Here is a 16,889-nt window from a genome sequence, read left to right as displayed (position 1 = left end):
AGAAAGTTGCAAAGAGGGCACGACAATGCCTTTTCCCCCTCAGGAGACTGAAAAGATTTGGCATGGTTCCCCAGATCCTCAAAAAGTTCTACAGCTGACTGGTTGCATCACTGCCAGGTATGGCAACTGCTCTGCATCTGACCGTAGTGCGTACAGCCCAGTACATCACTGGAGCTTCCTGCCACCCAGGTCCTATATACTGGGCGTTGTCAGAGGAATTGTCATAGACTCCAGTTACCCAAGTCATAAACTGTTCTCTCTGCTACCGCACGGCAAGCGGTACCCCCGGAGCGCAAAGTCTAGGTCCAAGACTCCTTAACAGCTTCTACCTCCAAGCCATAAGACTGCTGAACAATTAATCAAATGGCCACCCGGACTATTTACACCGGCTCTATAGTATTCAGTCTTTCTCTATCTCCAGATGAGATGATGGCTTCGCTAGCAGCCCCATGCTGTCATATAATCACCTTTTCTTTCTATGATGCTTCTAGTGCCACTCAGAAGGACATAGGCAAATTACAGTTGGCCCAGAACAGAGCAGCAAGGCTGGCCCTTGCAGCAAGGCTGGCCCACAGAGGGCTAATATCAGTAACATGGATATCAGTCTCTCCTGGCTCAAACTAGAGGAGAGATTGACTGCATCACTACTTGTCTTTGTGAGAGGTATTGACGTGTTGAAAGCACGTGAACTGTCTGTTCAAACAGCCAACACTCAGCTCAGACACCCATACATACCCCACAAGACATGCCACCAGGGGTCTCTTCACAGCCCCTAAGTCCAAAACCGGCTCTGGGAAACACACAGTACTATATAGAGCCGTGATTACATGGAACTCTCTTCCACATCAAGTAACGCAAGCGTGCAGTAAAATCAGATAAAAAAACAAATCAGATAAAACACACACGCATACGCACACACACTCTAATACAAACACTCTACACACACACATTGTAAATGTTCTATTCTACGTTTGTAATACTGGAGTAATAATGTCTTGTATGATGTATGATGCTGTTTCTGATGTAGGCTGTTGTTTTGTTGTTATGTAATTACTTTATTCATGTTTGGACCGCAGGAAGAGTAGCGACCTAAATAAATACTGTACAGTTCGGCGTCCTAACCGACTTTGGTGGGCAAATGCTCACCTTTGATGGCAACAGGCACACTGGAGAGTGTGCTCTTCACGGATGAATCTCGGTTACAACTGTACCAGGCAGATGGCAGACAGTGTGTATGGTGTCATGTGGGCGAGGGGTTTGCTGATGTGAACGTTGTGAACAGAGTGCACCATGGTGGAGGTGAGGTGATGGTATGGGCAGGCATATGCTACGGAGAACAAACACAATTGCATTTGATCGATGGCAATTTGAATGCACAGAGAAACTGTGACGGGATCCAGAAGCCCACTGTCGTGCCATTTATCCCACTGTTGTGCCAAATGTCCCAGTTCTTTCATGGCCTGCATACTCACCTGACATGTCACCCATAGAGCATGTTTGGGATGCTCTGGATTGACGTGTAACATAGTGTATTCCAGTTCTCGCCAATATCCAGCAATTTTGCACAGCCATTGAAGAGGAGTGGGACAACATTCCACAGGCCACAAGCCTGATCAACTCCATGCAATGGTCACACCAGATACTGACCTGTTTTCTGATCCACGCCTTACATTTTTAAGGTATTTGTTCCCAACAGATGCATATCTGTATTCCGAGTTATGTGAAATTCATAGATTAGGGACTAATGAATGTATTTAAATTGACTGATTTCCTAATATAAACTGTAACTCAATAATAAAATCTTAGAAATTGTTACCGATTGCGTTTATCTTTTTGTTCAGTTTTACTACTTTTTAATGAGCTCATTCTGAGGCTTTAAAGAGGATTAAAAAAACTGGTTATGAGACATTGCCTGTCTTCCCTCCACTTGTTATGTATGAAATGATCCCTACTGGGGAAGACAGTGGGAGCACGGGGACCTGTCTCTGTTTCTGTCTCTCGCTGATGTTAATTTTAGACACGGGAGCACCAGACGAGACCGTAACCTTGGTAACACGTCAGCACCGCCTCGTCAATTATGCTTTTTCACAGAGATGTCACAGAGCGAGACCTGGGTGGATTGTTTTCCATTCCTCTTGTCTGGAACAGAGGGGGGGGTGAGGGAGGGAAAATGGTCTACCATGTTGTTTCTATTGTTAGTGCCCCTCTGGAGTCAGAGGATTCCGTCAATAGAATTCCCAGGATCTATTCTGTAGGGTCAGAGGGTTGAACCCCGCCTCGCTCTGATAGGATTGATTTGTCACTGACTCATCAGAACCACAGGTGCTCAGCAGTCAAAACTGAGCTTTTCTGTCAAGAGACTTGCTTATGATCCTCCTGTCTTACTTTCCACCCTCCGTCAGTAACTCTGTTGTATTCCCTATCTCACAAAGCGTCCCTCTGGCTGACGGGAATGGTTTTTCTTTCTGTTCCAGGGCCATCATGGAGCATAAGGAGCTGTTAAGGGTGCCCTGGGACTGGCAGATTGGTAAGTTACTGTTACTGGGATTTAGATGCTGCTCTCTCTTGCAGCGTTAGTTGGCAGCCCGTGTGTGTGTGTGTGTGTGTGTGTGTGTGTGTGTGTGTGTGTGTGTGTGGGGGGGGATACAGGGATGATTAAACATTTGCTGAGTGGGAATTGATTGCCCTGTCTAGAGGAGATGCCCCCCTCCCCCTCGCTGTGTCATATCCTGCTCACGCAATCAGTTAGGCTGTAAGAGGTGTCACTGGATGATCTCTCTGCAAATTAAGTAGGGGGGGTGAGGAGATGGGGCCCTGGGCTAAAGATGGATGGGCCGCCGCTGTATAGTCAAAATGTATGGTGGGATGGTGTCAACCTTTACGAACCTTTTGTTGTGCCGCATGAATTACTGGTAGGAGATGAAGGTGTCCACTGTTAGTTTTTACTCTGTTATTTAGAACCTAACAGTGGACAACTATGAAAAGCTCAAACCAAGTTTATTCACCCACTGGGTCAGACAGCTGAACAGACAAAGACATGTTCCCACCAGTATATATACCCCAATTTAGGTGAAGTCTCCTCCTCTTCTCCGAACGTTACATCTTTATTGCATCTTTATGTCGGTAGAAAACTGTTCCTTCTCCCTTAATGTGACCTGACCTTGGGCCTGACCGTTTCGCACGAATCCACAGCTCTCCACCCTTATCAGTGACCGCAACCATGTGATTGTCTTTCCCTTACTCAGTAACATTCCAAGTCCCTGGCTCATATCCAACCTTAATTGACCCCAACATATGCATTCCTCCTACAGAAAACCATTCACTTCTGGTGTAGAAACCAGACTGTGGCCCTTCTCCTTTCCATAGGATACCTGATGTCTAACAGTAACATGTTCTGACAGAACATAAACGTTCTGCATTCCCCTCTCTCCCTCAGTACCATGAACAAGGATATTTCATGTTTCAAGTTTAGAAGTCAGAACCCATCACCATTAACTGATAAATGGGTGCACTTTATTTGCTTATAACAAGGACTGTTCACTTAATATTTCATTTGAAACAAACAAGCCAGACAGGGTGCTACAGTACAGTATATAGTAGCCCATTAAGTTGACTGAGTTTCAATTAACTGGCCACTGAATATTTAAAATACAATCAATACAATCAAGACAGCATGTCAGCCCATGAAGATGCCTGATTTGAATTTACACTGATACAGGAGCCCAATGTGTGACGTGCAATTCGCCACTCTCCAAAGCCAAAGCAAGTGACTAGGTCCTTAATCCACTTGGATTTACCCACTTTCTTTTGATTGAGCGAGCGAGGATGCGTGGTGCCAATAGCGGCGTTTGGGTAGCGTCCCAGGAGATGCTGGCTTGTCACAGGCATTAGCCAGTCTGCGGTGGCTTGAGGGGCACGCCATTATCTGTCACTGCCATGACGGACAACACAGAGGGCGCCAGGAGGAAAGATCTCCTCAGCCAAGATTGCTTTGCCCTAGAAAAATAATGAGGACTCGGTCATGTAAAATGTAGGATTGTGAGCGTCTTCCAAATACTTGGTGGGATCAATTGTTGTTTCTTCCCTCCTCAAGCTTACCACAGTCATGTGTTTTTTCCCCTACTCTTAATAACCAGATATTGATCATAAGAAAGGTGAAAACAAAGGCCCATACACTGCCGTGAAATAAAATAGATTCCTTTAGATTCTCTTCGGGTGGTAGTCATGAATTCTCATACAAATACAGTAGCTCATCCTTCCTAATAACAGGGATTTGAATATTCATGGGGTTTAGATGTGCTTCTAAAAGCAGAGTCTCATACTACTACATACTACTACTAAAACTTAACCCAGAGATACACTTCAACTTAGTTAACAAAAGCAGGTGTCGGCCATATTGCTATCTGGTATGCTGCCAGACAAAGTAAACAAGGCATTTTCAATAACTCATGAGGCCTTCTGTTCAGCTATTCCACCAACATCCAACAGCGCCTGGAGAAAAAGGGTTAGGAAGTCTCTGTGCTTGGCCTTCCAGAAAATGGCATACATCTTCTTGAGTGGATCGGAATAAAAAATAACGTTGAATACAGTGAGACTTCCTGGTCTTCAATGTTGACCTTTGTTTTGGTCAAAACAGTCTCGTCCTGTTACATGCAGTAGCTTGGGCCTGTCATGAATTCATGCACTAAACCAGAGCATGCAGATTAGGACTACAACTCTTCAGTGTTTAAATGTATCCAATTCCCACCTGATCAGTAGTCAGCTGTCCTTCAGTACCTTCTCTCTACAGATAAACAAGTGGATATTTTTGTTGTCTCTGCTGAGGACAAAACTCCTGATATGTAATGACTATAAAAATGAAAAGCGATTGAATGGAATCCTGATTTCTTTTAGTGGAATGAGCTAGTCGGAAATGGCCTTTGCAGCATTCATAACGGCTGCAAAGGCCTGAGATCAGAATCTGACAGATAAATTCAAATTCAAATTTAATGTTTTTTGGTGAAAGATTGGTAAATTAGGAAATGCTGACATGATTACTTTCCCATTTCCATCAGTTGGTAATCTTGGTTAAAACAGCAGTAAAATCTTGCATGGTTAACATCTGGGTCTATACATGTTAGGAAAGGATAGTTCCGGAAAAAACAAATTCTCCACCCTCGCGCCAAAGCCCCCCATCTGACCTTTGTTGGCACACGCACAAAGAACTCGAGGACGAAGCAGTTTAAACATCGCCTTCGCCCAATGCTGATATGTTCAAATAACAAGCTACGAAAACCCCCAAAACTGAACTAATGCTGCTCGTTATCTCGCGCATCCCATTCAATCCCGACAGATTCTTCGGTCTACAAGCTGAATCTGCCCAGGAGAGATTAATATGTTTGGTATGCAGGAAGAATGTCACAGGATCCACCAAAATGTTAGATAATTGGACAAATCACTGCACGTGCAATATGGAAATGTGTTGATGAATGGGGAAGATGAGCCCCTCTCTACTCTGTCATGATGAGAACGTGTAAATGAGAACGTGTTCTCAGTCAACTTACCTGGTAAAATAACGGATAAATAAAAAAATGAATGAAGGTCTTTCTGTCCTTGCATGACCACAAGGAGAAAACAAATCTATGCAAACCCTTGATAGACAGACAGGTGAATGATATCTAGCTGGCTAGTTGGTATTCTAGAGAGCACTGTGCAGTTAATTATTATAGTCCAGTCTCTGTCCCTGCGGATCTGTCACTCATCATGTTCTGTGTGTGTGTCCTTCCCCAGGGTTGCTCTACATCGGCTTCAGTGCCTGCATGTTTGGCCTGTACAGCTTCATGCCCGTGGTCATCAAAAGGAGCAGTGCCACATCGGTCAACCTCTCTCTGCTGACTGCTGACCTCTACAGCCTGTTCTGTGGTCTCTTACTGTTCCAGTACAAGGTGAGAGCTACACACACACACACACACACACTTTCCACAAGCCTCCAGCATCCATTCTCCTGTACAGATTTTCTTCTCTTACTGCTGCAGCTCTGATAAGATTAAATTTAGATCAAGCGCAGTTTAGTGTGAGAGACTGTTAAGTAAGCCTTCTCTCTTTTAATTGTGTGGTCAAACAAATATAAATGATTTGTTTTTATCTTTCACCCTCAGTCTTTCATCTATCATAATTATTACGATTTTAAGGGATTGTGCACCGCTATCATCTTAAACAATCCTATTCCACATATTGCCTTCTGTTTTTCACCAATTGTTTGGGAAAACATTTTGGTTTGCCTTTTCCCTCCCTGCTGTGAGCTAGTGATCGATCGCAGCTTTCACGCTGCACTGAAAGGCTATTCAGTAAATCAGAGAAGACCAGCGTGTATTTCTGCAGGGCATCAACGCCTTGTCGTTTGGGAAGATGAAAAGGAGGGTGATGAGAGTCAGTGAGGGCAGCGTGCCAGGGTGGTTGGGCTACAATGTGGGCCTTCATCTTCCTCCGTCCTGTCCGGCCCGGGTGGGCTGATGGCCATCATTACAGTTAAAGCAGCTAGACCACCAAACACTGCCCATTAGCCACGCCTTACAATAAATAAAGCCCTCTAATCGCTTTCCCAGCTCTGACTCATGTTGTGCAGATTACCGCCCACTGCAAAAGTGAGAGAGAAAGAAAGCGAGATGAAAATGGGTGGCTTTATGCCGTGTAAACTTGTCTCTGCACTCTCTCTTCCACCACAGCAAACCTTTGCTGTGTTAACTCTAAAAGTGGCTAGGGATATGGCTAATATTTTACTTGTATTTCTTAGTTATCCCTCTCTTTGTTACCTTTAAAATGCAGCTTTTTCAAAGTCAATCATGGCCAATTAAAGCATCAAAAATGTCTGGCAGATGGCAGTCAACAATGTCTGGCAGATTGCGCTTTACTGTATATACTACTGTACGTATATACAGTATGAGTCAAAAGTTTGGACACACCTACTCATTCCAGGGTTTTTCTTTATTTTTACTATTTTCTACATTGTAGAATAACAGTGAAAACAAGTGTCAGTATATGTGGGAATGCCTTCAAAACTGTTAGAAAAGCATTCCAGATGAAGCTGGTTGAGAGAATGCCAAGAGTGTGCAAAGCTGTCATCAAGACAAAGGGTGGCTACTTTGAAGAATCCAAAATCTAAAATATATTTTGATTTGTTTAGCACTTTTTTGGTTACTACATGATTCCGTGTGTTATTTCATGGTTTTGATGTTTTCACTGTTATTATACAATGTAGAAAACAGTGAAAAAAAAGGAAAACCTTTGAATGAGTAGGTGTGTCCAAACCTTTGACTGGTACTGCACATGTTTATTGTTTGTGATTATATACCTTTGTGATAGAACCTTTACTTGCCTTGAGAAACAAAGCTCTGTAAGAATGTTTTAGGTTGTTGGGTCAGAAAAAGGTTGAATGTCTGTACAATATTTGTCAGGTCTTCTCAGAGTTCATACAATATACAATGTTTCTTTCTGCCAGAGAATAGTAAAAATACTAGAACATAGTCAAAAATAAACCCTTGAATGAGTAGGTGTGTCCAAACGTTTGACTGGTACTGTACATGTAAGTACTGTATGTAACCTGGAAGTGAGTCAGATTCCACTCTGAATAGAGTGCTTTCTCTTTATCAATGAAGTCCCACCACTTGTTTTATTTTAACTGTGCTTCTTGGGTTGGCAGGCCCCTTAATAAACACAGTACAAATTGTGCGACAGCCTCCTTCAGCCCAGGAATGCCATTAAGTCCTGGGGTCTGTGTCACTGTCTCCAACCTGCCCTGTGATTGGTGAGCGTGAAGTGGAGCGAAGGGTCTAGCTAGTAGCTACCACACTCCCATCAGCTCAAGGCTGTTCCTTCCATCTCTCTGACTGTCTAATCAGCCCCTGGAGCTGTCACTAAGGGGCATCGTTTCCTCACCACAATCACAGTCCAGAGATGCTGTCTGTTGATCTTTTGAGTACGAGCAGGGTAGCTTCTGATAAGAACTGATCCTTGCATCAGCAGTCTGGAGGTGGTAAGACAAGAGTGAGTGGACCTTGCAGTATTGTAATACAGGCACAATAAAATCACAGGGCAGAGATAGGTTTTTTTTTGTTTTAGCAATTTATTGGGAAATTGTAATAAACTGGTATTTTCCAGTATTGTTGTACGGTCTGTAGGTCACAAATCCAAGAGGATAACATCAGAGTGTTCAATGGGACGTTCTGTGGTATACATCACTAAATCATTCACTCCAATCATTTTAATTGTACAACTGGAGCATAAACCTCTAGTCTATTTTGTTGTCAGTTCATTTGTATTAGCTCGCCCACATGCCAGATTCTCTGGGGTATTACCGACCATGAGAATAATTCATTATATTCTTCTCCTTGTTTTGGGGGAGAACAGCTTCATTGTTCCGTGCTCAGAAAGGCTAGAGAGATTATTACCAAATGCTACGAGCGGTAGCAGAATTCAGGAAGTATCCATTGCGGTCTGTCCATGAAATTAACATTTCCTAATAATATTAGACCTTCTCTACCTTGTCTCATTTGTTATGTTGGGTCAACAGCAGCCAGTGCAATGGAGAGGGGATAAGTATATGCAGTACACAGGCCACTTGTTCTTTACCTTTGTGGATACATGCAGAGCAAGACAACAGATAAACAATATTTTTTTACAAAATCTCTCCCTCTTTTGTTTCTCTCTCTCTCGCTCCCTCTTCTCTCTCTCTCTCTCTCTCTCTCCCCCCTCCCTCTCCCTGTCCCTGTAAGCTTCCTCAAGGTGGTCTTGCATTGACAAATAGTCACGTCTACTGCAGACCACCACCCCAATCAGTTCTCTGCTGATTCCTCTCTATATGCATGCTCCCCTACCCACTGTGTGGAATATGAATGACTTATTCTACACCTGTAATCCATTGGAAGCCATTGCAGGCAGTCAGTGTGGGAAGTAAGAGAGAAGTGAACTCAATATTGTCATGGCCTCTGGATGCATTTCTACAGCGTCTGTGCTGCTTTGAAGGCAAGAGCTATTACCGACCAGACTCAGAGAGGAGCAATCCCCAAAGAACCAGAAAGTGATTGAGTTGTACTTTGGATAATATGTCTGTCTTTTAAGCACTGAAAGAGTACATAACTTAAGGTACCAAAGTCATTCAAATTGCCAGTCTTGGCAGAGAAGAAAGCATTGCATTCAACACCTGAGACACATCTGTCCTTTGGAGTTTCTACTATAGGACCATGCTACTGTGTCTGATTGAATCATTCAAAGATGAATCATAGCAGTTTCTCTTTTCTTTATTTTCTCATTTTGTTAGTCGTCTGATGCCCTTATTGCACCTACAGTCAACGTAAAGTAAACATTAAATCTTGTTCCAATCAAATTGCTTAGGAACAACACAAGCATCCATGTTCCTCGCCAGAACTAATTGCTTTTGAACTCCTAAGGGGAGATGCAGGGACTTGTGGGCTATTATTGACAGTGGAGGATGAATTCATATTAATAGCATTATACTGTAGAGCATCAGGAGGGTAGTGGAGAATGTAAAGGTCTCTAATTAGTTTCAGTATTGATGGAATATTCTGCATCAAGATCTGACACAATGCCTTGGCTGTGATAGATAGACACTGGCATTTTGGCTAAAACATTTGCAGCATTTAGCTGAGCAAATTTGAATGAATATGCCCTATCATTCTCTCCATATATTAGCAACAACAATACTGTATGTAACGGTTGGTTTATTAGTGTTGTGCTGTAAATCGACTGCAGGGAAAGATGAGGGAACAAGGAAGTTGTTGAGGCAGGGTTTATTGATTTGGCTTCGGACTCTTTCTCAGCCCCCTGACCAGACCACTTTGACCACAGCTGTAATCTTTGCCTCTAGCCAGACTAGCGTGAGGAATGAACGCATCGGCGTGATGGAATGCTTGTGTCAGCGGTTCACAATATGTGCTTTATGGGACAATACAATTCTCAGGAGAGCATACTGTCCACTGTTGAAATGATAGTGGTGTCCGGAATTACTTTTCAAAAATACATGTTTGTCCTTGGGTGGAAATCGTCAATCATGAAGATTGCAGTGCTAATGGTTTGGTTTAACAGTGCTGGGAGCAGCAGGAGCAGAAAACCAGGATCCTCTATCCTCAGACAGTCATATTTGATTCATATTCTCTAAATGTCTCATGTCCTTACAGTATAGCGAAGCTGGGATGCATTCAAATGAGCTGTGGCTGGTGTCATGTGATGCTATCTCTAACTGCTGCGACCACGGTAGGAGGAGACCATGGCCTGATGGGAATCTAATCTCTAAACTCTCGTGCAAATCACAAATCATAATCCCAGAACAGAGCAACAAGGGAAAGGTACAGGCAAAGGGCAACCAACAATAACACACCATCTGCTTAAATGAAAACGGCCATATTTGAATTCTCCCCGAAGGTTTTACGACATTGGATGACGAACAGTGGTGTGTTTTTCCTTTTTCCTTTTCCTCTCGCTTCTGAGTTTCTATCACGGTATGCAGGGCTGCAGCCGTGTCTCCAGCAGGTTCATGTCAACTAGAGTATGTGGAGATGTATAATGTATTCCTCTCAGTATCCAGTTATGGCTTTCTCCTCTCATATATTCTCCCTCCCTGCAAAAGCACTGTCTCTGTGCCTGTTACGCCACGTGTTAATAAAAGCCTTGACTGGGGCTGTTGCGGTGACCGTATTACCGCCACACCAGTGGCCAAGAGTCGCAAAGGCAGTCAAATTCCACATGACCGTTTAGTCACAGTAATTAGGCTTCTCTATGCTCTGACGCTGCTGATGGTCATTAGTAGCCTACCAAACTTGCTAACAGCCTTGTACTCAGCACTCTATTGTCCCTCTAATTACTCTATCAATGCAAATGTGTTTGAAAATCTAATCAAACACTTCAAGAGAGCCCATGAGCTCATGTTGCACAACATTTCTACAGGCTATGCAACTGCTAGAGAAAACAGAGTGATGGCCGCTAATAAAAAGATGAGGAGCCCATCAGCTTTCTATAGGCTAGGCCTACTATATTCATTTCTCAACTTTCCTAATATTAAGCACATTGCTTCTCTTTACAACAGGAGTATAGCCTACCTGGCTCGCATGAAAATTAACCACAGGAAAAGCATCCTCCATTCGCTATTTAAGTGCATAAAGTTCCCTCAGCGCTCACAACAAGCAACCTCTGACAAAGGTCCCTCTACTTCTATTCGAGGTGAAAATTATGAATCAGACACCTTATTGATAGCAACAGCTCCTGGAATCAGAAGTTTTATGGACTCAATGGAGGAACGTAGTCAGAGAAATGCTGATGAATGTCTTGCTTGAGCTGTGCATGCAACTGATTCACCTCTGATGCACAGAGGCAATGTGTATTGGAAGAGATTTCTGAATGTTCTTCGCCCAGCATACACCCCTCCAACCAGACATGCTTTATCTACTCATTTGCTGGATGCAGAGTTCAACAGAGCTCAAGTGAAGGTCAAGCAAATCATAGAAAAAGCAGACTGTATTGCAATCATCTCTGATGGGTGGTTGAATGTTCGTGGGAAAGGAATAATTAACTACATCATCTTCACACCTCAACCAGTATTCTACAACAGCACAGACACAAGGAACAACAGACACATTGCAGATGAGCTGAAGGCAGTCATCAGTGACCTTGGACCAAAGAAGATGTTTGTACTGATGGCAGACAATGCTGCGAACATGAAGACTGCTTTGTCTAAAGTGGAGGAGTCCTACCCTCACATCACACCCATTGGCTGTGCTTCTCATGCATTGAATCTGTTCCTCGAGGACATCATGGCACTGAAAACAATGGATACACTCTAGAAGAGAGCCAAGGAAATGGTTAGGTATGTGAAGGGTCATCAAGTTATAGCAGCAATCTACTTCACCAAGCAAAGTGAGATAAATATTATTTTGGTGTTGTCATCATGTTTGACAATCTCCTGGAGGGGAAGGAGTCTCTCCAAGAAATGGCCATATCACAGTCTGCCGATATGGACAGCCCCATCAAGAGGATCCTCCCGGATAATGTATTTTGGGAGAGAGTGGTAAGCAGCCTGCAACTCCTGAAATCTATAGCAGTAGCCATTGCACAGATTGAGGGAGACAATGCCATCCTGTCTGATGTTCAGACTCTGCTTGCAGATTTAAGAGAAGAAATCTGTACTGCCCTGCCCACTTCACTGTTGCTCCAAGCAGATGAAACTGCAGTTCTGAAATGCATCAAAAAGAGTGAAGACTTCTTACCAGAAGCCCATAGATGCCGCAGCATACATGTTGGACCTCAAGTATGCTGGCTAGAGCATCCTGTCTGGTGCAGAGATCAACAAGGCCTATGGTGTCATCACTACTGTGTTTCGCCACCTTGTCCTGGATGAGGGCAAGGTTCTTGGCAGTCTGGCGAAGTACACTTCCAAGCAAGGGCTTTAGGATGGAGATGCAATATGGCAGTCGTGCCAACATATCTCATCAGCCACCTGGTGCAAGGGACTTTGTGGATCTGAGGCTCTTTCCCCTGTTGCCTCCATCATCCTCCAAATCCCACCAACATCAGCCACCTCAGAACGCAACTGGTCCTTGTTTGGGAACATACACACCAAAACACACAACAGGCTGACCATTACAAGGGTTGAAAAATTGGTGGCCATCTGGGCAAATTTTACGCTTTTTGAGCCTGACAACGACCCTCAACAAGGTTGGAAAGTGACAGTGAAGATGAGGCCTCAGAGTCTGCTGTTTAAGAGGTGGACATTGAGGAGGCCCAGGGAGAAGACATGGAAGCCTGAGAGGAAGACAACCAAAGCTTTCGTTTCTAGACTATCATTTTACAGATGTATGTTGAAAAGGTTTTTGGGAGATGCGATGGATCAATATTCCCTTTTGTTGTTCAGTGAAATCATCCCATGAGAAGAGTCAACTCATTTAATTAAAGTTCAATTCGTAACTAAATAGTTTTTTACATTTCTATTGGAAGGATTTAATAATTTGCAATTATGTCTACATATAAAAGGGTTTATGTTTCTGTATCCATATGATATGGTAAATATTTCCAATGCAAAAAAACATCTACATTTAAAGGTATTAATATTCATTTGCGTATTCCCGCTAATTCCCATATATTCCCGTTAATATCCACGGAAAGTTTCCATCTCTGAATATTCCCCAAAATGTGCAAACCTAGTGACAATATTAGCCTATCACTTGTGAATGATGCCCAGCATAAGAAACAAAGCCTTATTTTTGTGAATTTTTAGAATCATAGTCGCACACCTCATGTAGCCTAGCCCATAGGCCTATATGTTTTAATAAGGTTAATATCACAACTAAAGTGGCCAAATTACTTTTTAAAATCAAGCACATTAATTAAGGGGTGTGGCGCCTAACTGGCATACATAAGCAGCTCGTGAGTTTCACGTTTGGGCAAGAACATTTTCACCATAAAAATGCACCTTTTATAATAAAAGCATAACATGCACAATTGCATTTGCGGTCACTTTTGATAATGGTGTTTTCCGCTAATGGCACATTCGCGGTATAGCCTTCTACAATGTGTGCATTGCTGCACGTATAATGTGAAGAAATAGCCTAATAGTTTATCAACATTTTAAGGTAAATGTTCTGACCTGTTGTGTCAACCACATTGCATATGAAGGTGTTTTGATGCTAGTGGTTGTATTAATTTGTGATCTATTGCATCCAACAACTGTCCCAGACTATGTTTGGAATATTTATTTCTCGCCCAGTATAGAATAGGTCAACTGTTGTACTATGGGGGATAGTAGATTGACATAGGCTAGTGCTTCTGCTGTTCGTTAGGCCTACTCATCTTCTTGGCTGACGAAAAGTAAATGTGGACAGTTCTTCCAATATGCACCACGGAATTGGATAAGGACGCGCGCAGTTGCGTCCCGGATGTGTCTGTCTTCATTTGTAGCCTGATAAAGACCTGATCACGTGACGGAGAGCCATGTGAGTGAGAGGGCTTCCGATAGCGCAGCACGCTCAGGGAGAAGGGCACAACGCTGCACTCCGGGCCGCAAAATGCTTTTTTGGGGGGGTGCAGTAAGGCCACAAAGGGAATGCCGGCGTGAAATTCGATGCATTATCAAGTGCTTGTCAAATTGTGAATGAAAGACTATTGGAGTGTGCACAGCCTGCGCAAAAAAACCCAAGCAGAGCTCATGCCTTTCAAGCGACTTTTTCCAAATCATCATTAGATTCTCATCATGCGGCCTTACAATGTATTAAAAGTCAAAACATGTAGCCCAACGTTTGTAGAACAACTGAATTTACATAACTCTAAATTAAGCATATAGAAGTACCTATTTCTTTGATAACCGCTCAATACAGATTATCCGCATGTGCGCTCTCCCTCAAATCGTTTGGAGACTTTATTTCTATTTTTATTCAGCTTTGTTCAAGTTGTATTCCTCATACTATAAAATAATATAAAATATTTATCCGGAATTATAAACAAATATTGTCTGCTAAAGGAACTAGTGTAGCCCACAGCCATTTGGCATAGCCACATCAGGACCTAACATATGGACAACTCAGTATGCTATTCTGTTCTTCTGAAATAGACTACATTTTCTTCATATCATGCTTCTTTAGACCTGCCTAAAATAAATCATGGATTTATTGTGAAAATATAGGCTATATTACATGGATGTATTGTGTGGAAGCCAGGAGATGCTAAATATGTTTGTTAATTAATGATCGATCAATTACCGTGAGACCGACAGTTATTTGCTTGACAATCACCGGCTGACGAAATTTCTTCACTGCCATAGCCCTAGTCTTGACAGAGTCATTTGCATGATTTGTTTCACGTGGTCTACATTGATATTGTTCTCAGGAGTGTTTACTTTAGCAAATGCTAAATTGAAACCCTGCAGATGAAGTATTGCTGCGCAGCAAAAGGTGTGTGTGTGTGTGTGTGTGTGTGTGTGTGTGTGTGTGCGCCTCCAGAGAGAGAGAATTCCTGGTTGTCAGGGTAATGATTCATATTTCAGTGGCACGAAATGGGAAGGATTAATTATGTCGTTATTTGTGATGACTCCCTCTGCCTGCTTCTGTGACAGTGACGTCATGTATTTGGTGGTGTTTCTGTAAATGTATGGCCAAAATGTTTTTATATCTACTCTATTCTGTGTTTGGCTGTTATTGTTCCGAGACAATATTATATTCATTGTATGTTATTCATCTGTTTTGTTCCTTGGTTGTTTATCTTGTCTAGTTTGTTTGGTTTCTAGAGGATTGCTCCATATTGCTGCAGCATAAGGCACATCTAGACACAATCTCAGGCCAAAGGCAATCGAGGGGCTAAATAAAAGCCTGGACTTTACTAATTAATCCATATTTCTCAAAAGCTTAGAACACATGGTAATGGTGGTGTGTGTGTGCTTCTCTCTTCCACACTCTATGCTTCTCTCTCTCTTTATCACTCTACCTCTCTCTCTCGCTGCTAGCTCCAACACCCAGGGGCTGTATAATTGTGTACAGTGAGTTCAGAAAGTATTCAGACCCCTTGACTTTTTCCACATTTTGTTAGGTTACAGGTTACAATCGTTTTTCCCCTAATCAATCCACACACAATACCCCATAATGATAAAGCAAAGAAAGTTTCTTATACATTTTTACATAAGTATTCAGACCCTTTACTAAGTACTTTGTTGAAGCACCTTTCTCAGCGATTACAGCCTTGAGTCTTCTTGGGTATGACGCTACAAGCTTGGCACACCTGTATTTGGGGAGTTTCTCCCATTCTTCTCTGCAGATCCTCTCAAGCTCTGTTAGGTTTGATGGGGAACGTCGCTGCACATCTATTTTCAGGACTCTCCAGAGATGTCCGATCGGGTTCAAGTCCGAGCTCTGGCTGGGCCACTCAAGGACATTCAGAGACTTGTCCCCGATGCCACTCCTACATTGTCTTGGCTGTGTGCTTAGGGTCGTTGTCCTGCTGGAAGGTGAACCAGGTTTTCATGAAGGATCTCTCTGTACTTTGCTCCGTTCATCTTTCCCTCGATCCTGACTAGTCTCCCAGTCCCTGCCGCTGAAAAATATCCCCACAGCATGATGCTGCCACCACCATTTTTCACCGTAGGGATGGTGCCAGGTTTCCAAAGAATTCAATCTTGGCTTCATCAGACAAGAGAATCGTGTTTCTCATGGTCTGAGAGTAGTCCTTTAGGTGCCTTTTGGCAAACTCCAAGCGGGCTGTTATGTGCCTTTTACTGAGGAGTGGCTTCCGTCTGACCACACTACCATAAAGGCCTGATTGGTGGTTGTCCTTCTGCAGAGATGGTTTTCCTTCTGGAATGTTCTCCCATCTCCACAGAGGAACTCTGGAGCTCTGTCAGAGTGACCATCGAGTTCTTGGTCAACTCCCTGACCAAGGTCCTTCTCCCCCGATTGCTCAGTTTGGCCGGGTGGCCAGCTCTAGGAAGAGTCTTGGTGATTCCAAACTTCTTCCATTTAAGAATGATGCATACCACTGTGTTCTTGGGGACCTTCAATGCTGCATAAATGTGTTGGTACCCTTCCCCAGATCTGTGCCTTGACACAATCCTGTCTCGGAGCTCCACGGACAATTCCTTCGAGCTCATGGCTGGCTTTTTGCTCTTACATGCACTGTCAACTTTGGGACCTTATATAGACATGGGTGTGCCTTTCCAAATAATGTCCAGTCAATTGAATTTACCACAGGTGAACTCCAATCAAGTTGTAGAAACATCTCATGATGATCAATTGCAACAGGATGCAGCTGAGCTCAGTTTCGAGTCTCATAGCAAAGGGTCTGAGTACTTATGTAAAGGTATTTCTGCTTTTTTTCTCTCTTTTTAAAAAAAGTCTCCCCAATTTCGTGGTATCCAATTGTTA

General features: G+C 43.1%; 1 protein-coding gene across 1 annotated transcript in view; it reads left to right on the top strand.

Annotated features, from left to right (window-relative positions):
• Positions 1-16,889, top strand: part of slc35f1 (solute carrier family 35 member F1) — a 108,518-nt gene that overhangs the window by 84,770 nt on the left and 6,859 nt on the right. Inside the window, exons 6-7 of the mRNA XM_024377998.2 lie at positions 2,475-2,527; positions 5,770-5,924. Of these exons, the coding sequence (XP_024233766.1) occupies positions 2,475-2,527; positions 5,770-5,924 (208 nt within the window). The remainder of the gene's footprint in view (positions 1-2,474; positions 2,528-5,769; positions 5,925-16,889) is intronic.

The sequence above is a fragment of the Oncorhynchus tshawytscha genome, linkage group LG18 (assembly GCF_018296145.1).
Source record: "Oncorhynchus tshawytscha isolate Ot180627B linkage group LG18, Otsh_v2.0, whole genome shotgun sequence".
Taxonomy (NCBI): domain Eukaryota; kingdom Metazoa; phylum Chordata; class Actinopteri; order Salmoniformes; family Salmonidae; genus Oncorhynchus; species Oncorhynchus tshawytscha.
Note: the sequence above shows the minus strand (reverse complement) of the source record. Positions and strands in the feature narration are given on the sequence as shown.